The 8,659-nt window shown below is 38.6% G+C and overlaps 2 protein-coding genes and 1 pseudogene across 2 annotated transcripts; all 3 read left to right on the plus strand.

The window, feature by feature from the left end:
* Positions 1–1,037: 1,037 nt before the first annotated feature.
* LOC145571783 (guanine nucleotide-binding protein subunit gamma 3-like) lies at positions 1,038–4,252 on the plus strand. Its single transcript, XM_081630817.1, has 5 exons — positions 1,038–1,139; positions 3,039–3,091; positions 3,238–3,282; positions 3,382–3,432; positions 4,025–4,252. Exons 1-5 carry the CDS (start codon positions 1,038–1,040, stop codon positions 4,242–4,244), a joined length of 471 nt encoding a protein of 156 aa, XP_081486943.1. The 3' UTR covers positions 4,245–4,252.
* Positions 2,072–2,920, plus strand: LOC145571782 (uncharacterized). Its single transcript, XM_081630816.1, has one exon. It carries the CDS (start codon positions 2,158–2,160, stop codon positions 2,677–2,679), a length of 522 nt encoding a protein of 173 aa, XP_081486942.1. The 5' UTR covers positions 2,072–2,157; the 3' UTR covers positions 2,680–2,920.
* Positions 4,253–4,969: 717 nt separating the features above from the next.
* Positions 4,970–7,975, plus strand: LOC145570729 (subtilisin-like protease SBT1.4 pseudogene; annotated as a pseudogene).
* Positions 7,976–8,659: the final 684 nt, after the last annotated feature.

Consider the following 8,659-nt stretch of genomic DNA (forward strand, 5'->3'; position numbering starts at 1 on the left):
GATTCAGAGTAGTATCTTTATGAAGTATCTCTCCTTAAAGCTGCCGTAGTTTAGCTATAGCTATAGCTATAGCACATACAGGTAACACTTCACATTGCATAGTGTTTTTAAGTATTACTTCTACTCCGAGTAAGTTGCCACTAGCCACGTCATTTCCTATAACCGGTTTTGACCAGAAATAAGTGAGGTTATGGTTACATTCTCACATACATTCTGAGGGCATGGCACTGGTTATGTATTTGATCATCAATAGTAACAAACATAAATCCTGCCATTGTTACAATCGTGTAAAGAATCTTAATTTAGTTGTCGCATTCTCTCTTCATCTGAATTTAGTCATCGCATACTCTTTTCATCTGAATTTAGTTGTCACACATTGAAACAGGTCAGATAAATTTAGAAGTATTCTTAATTAACAATCTGTACCTTCATTATACTAGTAATAATTTAATCATGTTGCTCTACCCCAAAAAATGTTACTCTCCCAAGAAAAGTAAAAAAAAAAAATTTGTAGAAAGCGGCTGTGAGGAAATCCAAGGAAAACGGTTAGATTCCCATTGAATGACGTCATAAATCCTGAGTAAACGCACGTTTATGACTACTTGACACCTCACTCCTTTCCCTCGTAAATCTCAAACCTATAAAACGACACCGTCTTCTCCGCCGTGCTATCTTTGTCTTTTTTCAAATTCCCATTTTACCCCCTTCTCTCTCCCTCATTCACTTCAAATTCCAGGGTCATTTTGGGAAATCAAAAAAATTCTCTCTCCTAAAATTACCCCCCTCCTCTGAAAAAGTCACGTGCCAACTGTGCTCTGTTTATAGTCCTTTGCTCTGTTTCTCCTCTTCAACTCCACTATCTTCCTGCCACATTGTGAATGCACCATTTACGACGTCGTTTTCCATATTTGTACAATTTGCAGGTACTAGTTTTAGACTCTACTAGTAGCAGCTGAAAATAAGGTTGAGCTTATTTTGCTAAGTTTATACAACAAAAACAATTAAAACTTTTTAAAAAAATTTCTTAAAGAGGAAAAATGGCGGAGCAGCCGATGCCAAAGTCACCTCCTAGTTTGTACGCCAAGCGCCGCCACCAAGCTAAACTTCAGGTTTTGGAGAGAGAAATTGGTTTTCTTGAGGTATTTTTTTTTTTATTATGATTATCTAATTTTTGTGTTATTTTGTTTTGATTGAATTGAAAGTGGTTTATGTTTGTGTTGTTTGAGTGTTTGCAAATTACAAAATGTTTGTTTGTTACATGCATGGAGCTTGGTGTAATGATTAAGGAATGTAGACGAGATTTGAGCCTGAGTTTTAAGTATTGGTTTTACCTCATGTCGTAACCTTAAGACTTTACCTACTAAGCTAGCTAACATTTACAACTTGTATGTCATAAATGGCCCGAGTTTGTAGACGAGGTTTGAGCCCGAGTTTTAAGTACTGGCTATAACTGCACTAGAGGCTTCTTTAAGACCCTCAGTGTTTTACGAGCAACTTATCCAGTATCGTATACATGTTTAAGCTTGTGAGTATTCGACACGAGTACTTTTGAGGATGAAAGGAGTTTGCTTCTGTCATTATCAGTGTGTTGTCTTGGTTTTAGGATGAGGGCTGCCAAATTCATTTCTGAGATATGCTAAAATTTGTATACTTGACAAGGATACTTTGGTGGTCCAGAGGAAAATAAGGGCATTTTAGGGACTAGGGAGTCCTTAGAAAAAAGTTTATTTGAGTGTTGCATATTTTGCATATCTTAGTTTGAATCGCTAGTTGCAGGAATAGTTCAATGAGGCCTGTATTTTCGGCAAAATTTGGGAAATGTTTTGGAAAAAGTTAATCATCCTGAATATAGAGCTTATTAGTGAAGGCAGAGGCATAAAAGTATCTAGCAGGATAGCATTGTTAGCTTGTATTCCTAATGATACAAGAATGAAGCAATCCTTTTACCAATTAACAAGACTTTTCTCAAAAGAAATATACTTGGATTGATATTTAAGGCATTCCCTTTCTTTATTCCTCTGAACCTTTAAGCCACCTCAGTTCTTTTTCTATATAATTGGATTATTATTCATTCAAAAACTTAACCAAATATTATTCACAATAGATAAAAGCTTTCACACATTGTTTTCCTTTCTGATTTTATTAAACCTAAGTGCCATGTCTTCCGAGGCAATGAAGCCAAACCCACCTTCTACCGAAGGGGAGAGGCACAGACAGATAGACCGTGAAACTAAAGAGATGGTTAATGCAATTACCTCTCGCATCAATGATCTTCATCACATCCAAAAGTCGGGAGCAAGTGGGCCCCTTGGTCCCCACATGGGGGATGAGGATGAAAACGGAGTTAGAATCATCACAATTTCTGGGACCAACACAGGAGCTACCATGAAGGGTGATTTGTTGGATCGCCATCATAAGCAGCTGCATGACCACCATGAGGAATTGCCTGGTGATGATCAGCCTGAAAGTTTGGACACTTATGTGAACAGCAACTTCCAGGCTGTCAACAACTCCATCATGTTTGGTGCTACCTACACTAGCAATGATCCAGGTGTTCACATGGAAATCGTTGATATGATAGACACCAATGGACGGAGGGTTGAGAAGCAAGGGAGGAAAGGATTACGAAAGGGGAAGGAGCCTGCTCAAGGCAATCTACAGAATGAGTTTTCTGAATGATCTTGTGACAAGAAATCAAATATGACCAAATAATTCTGTTGTTAGTTATTCCTATATATTCAGCTTCTGATATGTTACATGATAGAACTAATGATACAACTAAGTTTTATATATAGATTACCTAAAGAATGTGAGGATGTATTACTTGATGAGTTGAGTAGCTCTTGATTCTGTTACCTGTACCTGTTATTAAGAGTTGTACCTCTATATACAAAATAATGGCAATTTCTAGCTTTCCTCAGTTTAAGTCTGAGGTTAAAATGACAGTAATGGCATCGAATTATTTCTCTACTCATTCATTGACCTCCATTTGTTGATGACACATTAAACATAGTTTCTGTTGTTCCCATGATGAGCAGGAAGAGTTGAAGTCACTTGATAACGTTCAACCTACTTCTAGAAGCTGCAAAGAGTATGTAGGGCTCGTTGACTGGCTGATTTAGCTAATTATGTACCTTTAATCCCAAATTATGTTCAGGTCTTTCGCCTCTTTTCAGTTTTCATCTATTAGCAATCTCACAGCCCCTTTCATTTCAATTATGTAATTTGCTCTGGCAGGATCAATGACTTCGTAGCAACAAAACCAGATCCCTTGATAACTGTGTATGTTCATGACTTCATTCTACACCTCATTTTAGTTCCTTGTGATTCCATTGTATATTGATATGGAATAAATCTATTTCCTGTGATATCGATCTGCAGAAATCAGCAGAAGTCTAGTCAGTCAGACTGTTCGTGCTCATGGAGAATCAGGTACTTTTCTTCCCTTTTTTTTTCCTCTTGCCGTGATTGTTCTAGGAGAATCAGCTGTGCATGCATGTTGGTACTTGGTAAGAGCCCCTTCTTCTAACCATATGCCATACTATTGAGGTTTTGTTCTTTTGACTTGTAAAATGCTTATGTGAGCTTATTGTAATCATCATCAGTACTTTTTGGATATGTAATTAGTTTGAATATATATAAATGGTGATTGAACTTGGGTATAGTATTCCTTTTTTAAACTGATTGGATCTTTCCTGAACTTATCATTCCTAAAGCTTAATATTTGAAAGTGAAAAAACAAAGCCTTCTCTATCTATGGTTCTCTTAGCTGAGTAGCCGAAAGATGGAAGAAATAAATTACAATTTACGTCCTAGGCTTCAGCTACTGGTTTTTATTTTGAAGTTCATCCGTATTCTTCAGTGTCCTGCCATTTAAATCTCGGTCTGTTTACACTTTACAGCACATATGCAAGCTTACTAAAACACTGCAGGAATAATTCTGGTTGTAGTACAGTATTAATAATGTCTGAAATATGACCAGGGGAAAATTGTGTTTTAAATCGTCGTGGATTTGCTGTTTCAGTGGATGCTGTCGATCAGATAAGGAGCATCATGGTCAACAACCACGAAAAAATTGCTGTTGCTCGAGGAAGAGTTGTTGTCATCCTAAATGTTGTGGCATAAAAGGTTGTTCATGTTTCCCTCAGAATTGTTGCTTATTCAAGTTGTGCTCTAGTAATTGTTGTTGTAAGGTAAAGCTTTGCCACAATTGTGTACCAAGCTGTTGTGGTTCTTGCTGCTAAAAAACAATGCATTATTATTATTATTATTATTATTATTATTTGCATTGATTGCTCATAAATCATGCTTAAGAAGCAGATATTCTCTCGATGATTTTCATATTCTGCATTAAGAAGGGTAATGCAGGATTTTCAGTGAAATTTTCGCATCTAGTCTTTTTTTCAAAGGCTTTTTTGTTGAAGATATAGCCATTATTGTGCCACTATTGTAGTTTAATTTGGTTGAAAACATAAAACCATTCTTAGTTATCTAAAACTTCTATGGACTATATAGTACAAGTTCAACATGTATAAACGTTTGATTATTCATCACTTGAGCTCTCAATGACTCTAGTTTAACCTGCACCAAGACATGCATCAATATAGGCACACAGGTGTAGAGAGGTAGTCTCATATGTCGTATGAGACTTGCAGTGCCGGACATCAGGAAAACTGTCAATATGTGACAATAGAGACTATAATAAGTCTACATTAGTTTTAGGCTATTTTCTCGACCATAGTGGCCTCGTGCATGACCCTCGCGCTACACGGTGGTGTTTTTTTCGTTCATATATTAATCAAAGTATAGTTTTCTAATCCAAATTGCCTAACCAAAATAGTGAAATACCTAACCCAAATATTAAAATTAGACAATACCCTCCTTCCGCATTTGCGCGCTCCATGCACATGACGCAGTCTTTTAAATAGCAGAAACACCAACATGCACTTACCAAAAATAGCAAACAAAAATGACTAATCTCTCTATCCTCTTCTTCCTTCTCTTCTCCCTCTTCTTACCTTCTACACTATCAAAATCCACCTACATTATCCACGTGTCGAAAACCCACAAGCCGAACACCTTCGCTTCCCCCAAAGATTGGTACTCCTCCATCCTCAACTCTCTCTCAACCACCACCACCACCACCCCTAAACTCCTATACTCTTACACTCTTTCCTCCACAGGGTTCGCGGCACACCTCTCCGCGGCCCAAGTGTCTGAGCTCCGGCGTCACCCTGCTGTCCTCACCATTGTACCTGACAAGTTCCACCACCTCCACACCACCCGTACCACATAATTCTCGGGCCTTGAACAACAGTCTGGTCTTTGGCCTAAATCTCACTATGCTTCAAATGTGATCATTGGTGTACTTGATACTGCTATATGGCCTGAGTTACCTAGCTTCTCCGACGAAGGATATGATCCGGTGCCTGCCACCTGGAAAGGCTCTTGTGAGGTGGGACCTCATTTTCCGGCGACCTCCTGTAATCGGAAGATCATTGGTGCTCGTCCCTTCTTCCAAGGGTAACTTCTTTTATACTCCTTGTCGTTTCTAACTTTGGTCTAAAACTCTCAGAGTTGACTTTTTTTTTGAATTTTTTTTAGAGGGAAATAATTTTTCAACTTTATTGTTTAATGAATATACTTATAGATTTTGAGATAAAGGCTTGAATTTCGGAAGATTAACGTCAATTAAGTAGAATGTATCAGGAGCATCAAGATAAAGATTTAATCACTTCAAGATTATTATAGGGTGGAAATGAGAGTGAGTACTGAAAATTTCTGAAGATTAACATTAATTTATTGAAGAGAGATTAATCATGAGTTTGTATGTCACCCTTGGGTCAGGTACGAAGCTGCTAAAGGGCCAATAAACGAGACCAAAGACTCGAAATCACCTCGAGACACCGAGGGGCATGGTACCCATACGGCCTCAACAGCAGCTGGATCAGTTGTTTCTAATGCCGGATTATACGATTATGCTCGAGGGGAGGCTATGGGGATGGCCACCAAGGCTCGCATTGCAGCCTACAAAATCTGCTGGACCCTTGGATGCTATGACTCTGATATGCTGGCTGCCATAGACCAGGCCATCGCGGATGGAGTACACATTATCTCGTTCTCAGTTGGGGTTAAAAAATCGGCTTCTAGCTATGTTAATGATAACATTGCTATTGGTGGCCTACATGCTGCTCAAAGAGGGGTGTTGATGTCTTGCTCAGCTGGAAACTCTGGGCCAAATCCTTTTACTGCAGTGAATATTGCGCCGTGGATTTTGAATGTTGGAGCATCAACTATAGATAGAGAGTTCTCCGCTGATGTAGAGTTGGGAGATGGGAGGAAGTTTAGTGGCACGTCTTTGTATGCAGGGGAAGCTTTGGATGACAATGTTTATCTAAAGTTGGTCAATGGAGCTAATTGTGGCAGTAGATTTTGCGTTGCAGGTTGGTTAACCTTTCTTTTCATTTTTGTTGTTGTTACTTTATGTTGCTAGAGTGTTAAGGTGATTTGATACTTATTTTAGCTGAAAATTTTAGCTAGATACTTGTAGTTTGGTTAAGTGAAAACAGGCTAGGTTCATCCTTTTTTCGAGTTTCTTGATTAATTATTTGTTAACTTGCATCATGCCTGTTTATTTTGAGAACAAAGTCTTATATGAGACAATCTGATCGCAACTTGTTGTAAGACTAGCTAAAATTGTATGCCAACCCATGACTAATGTACTTGAGTTTGTTTGGGAGTAACATGTTTACAAGTATATTCTTTAACACTGATGAGGCCTTATATTGTTACAGGCGAACTTAATTCATCAAAAGTAACAGGGAAGATGGTGATATGTGATAGAGGAGGAGCGAATGGACGAGTTGCCAAGGATGAGGTAGTAAAACAAGCTGGAGGTGTGGCAATGATTCTGACTAACACAGCAGAAAGTGGTGAAGAACTAGTAGCTGATTCACATATTATTCCTGCTACTTTGGTAGGTCAAATTGCCGGGGTCAAAATCAAGGACTATATTTCTTCAGCCCTAATCCAACAGCCACAATCAAATCCAAAGGGACTGTAACAGGTCCCTCGCCATCAGCCCCAAGGGTGGCAGCATTTTCAAGCAGAGGACCAAATCGAGTCACACCCGAAATCTTAAAGCCTGATGTCATAGGTCCAGGGGTTAACATCTTGGCTGGTTGGACCGGGGCTGTTGGACCCTCAGGCTTGAAGAAGATTGATCAACGTAGGGTTGAGTTCAATGTCATGTCCGGTACTTCTATGTCCTGCCCACACGTTAGTGGGTTGGCCGCTCTCCTTCGAAACACTTACCCTAGTTGGAGTCCTGCAGCTGTCAAATCCGCCCTTATGACTACAGCTTACTACCTTGACAATTCCAAGAAGAATTTCACAGATCTTGCAACAGGGAAACAATCCTCACCATTTGTTCACGGGTCAGGTCATGTTGATCCAAACAAGGCTCTCAACCCCGGGCTAGTCTATGACATTGATGTCAGTGACTATATTGCGTTTTTATGTTCCATTGGGTATGGCTCGAAAGGTATTACCATTTTTCTCAAAGATCCTGCTACTATTGATTGTGGAGCAAGGAATCTGTCTAGCCCCGGAAATCTGAATTACCCTTCGTTCTCAGTCGTGTTTGAGTCGGGCAAAACCACGGTTAAATACACTAGGGTGGTGAAAAATGTTGGTGCTTCGGTTAATGCGGTTTATAACGTTACAGTGAATAAGCCACTGAATGTAGATGTTAGTGTTTCTCCTAGAAAGCTCAATTTCAGTGCCAAGAAACAAAAAATTATCGTATGATATCATATTTACGAGCACAATAACTGATCAATTTGATCAATTGATGTTAGGATCGACAAGTTTTGGATCAATTGAGTGGAGTGATGGAAGTCATCACGTTAGGAGTCCTATTGCAGTGAGATGGATTGAAGGAAGTCATCAGCAACCCTTCATTGCTTCAATATGAATTACTTGGCTGCACTTTAAGAAGTTTTAGATAATGTTTATTGTTTAGAATTTTAGACACCTATAATTAACATGCCCAACACTTTTATACTTCGTATTATTTTGATGGCTTTTAATAAATTCTTATTCATTCAAGTTAAAGTTTAACCATAGAGCTCCTCCCACCTCCCAATTGTCATATAAAATTTAGTGTTTGATTTTCATAATCAATCTCAATTTTATAGTTTTACTATCTGTATAAGTAAATTTTTACTCCGATCTAAAGTTTTCTATGGCTTGATACTAGAGACTGTATAGCATTTTTATGCTCCATTTGATATGATAACAGAAAAATTGCTCTTTTTGTCCAAGACCCGTCTATGATTGATTGTCTTTAAATCTGTCAACGATGTGGTAACATAAACAAGGGTGGTGAAAAATGTTTGGAGTTCGGCGAATGCAGAATACCAAGTTAGTGTGAGTGGACCAAGTAAATGTTACTCCTACAACACTTGTGTTTGATGAGAATAGAAAATCAATGTCATTTACCATAACTTTCACTAGCATTGGCGGATTTACTATACCAAGTAATGGATTGGATACCTTCGGATCAATTGAGTGGAGTGATGGAAGTCATCGAGTGAGAAGCCCTATTGCAGCTTATTGTCCATATAGAGGTGCTCAAGAAGGCTTCTTAGCTTCAATA

Source organism: Chenopodium album, chromosome 12, assembly GCF_948465745.1.
Source record: "Chenopodium album chromosome 12, dcCheAlbu1.1, whole genome shotgun sequence".
Taxonomy (NCBI): domain Eukaryota; kingdom Viridiplantae; phylum Streptophyta; class Magnoliopsida; order Caryophyllales; family Amaranthaceae; genus Chenopodium; species Chenopodium album.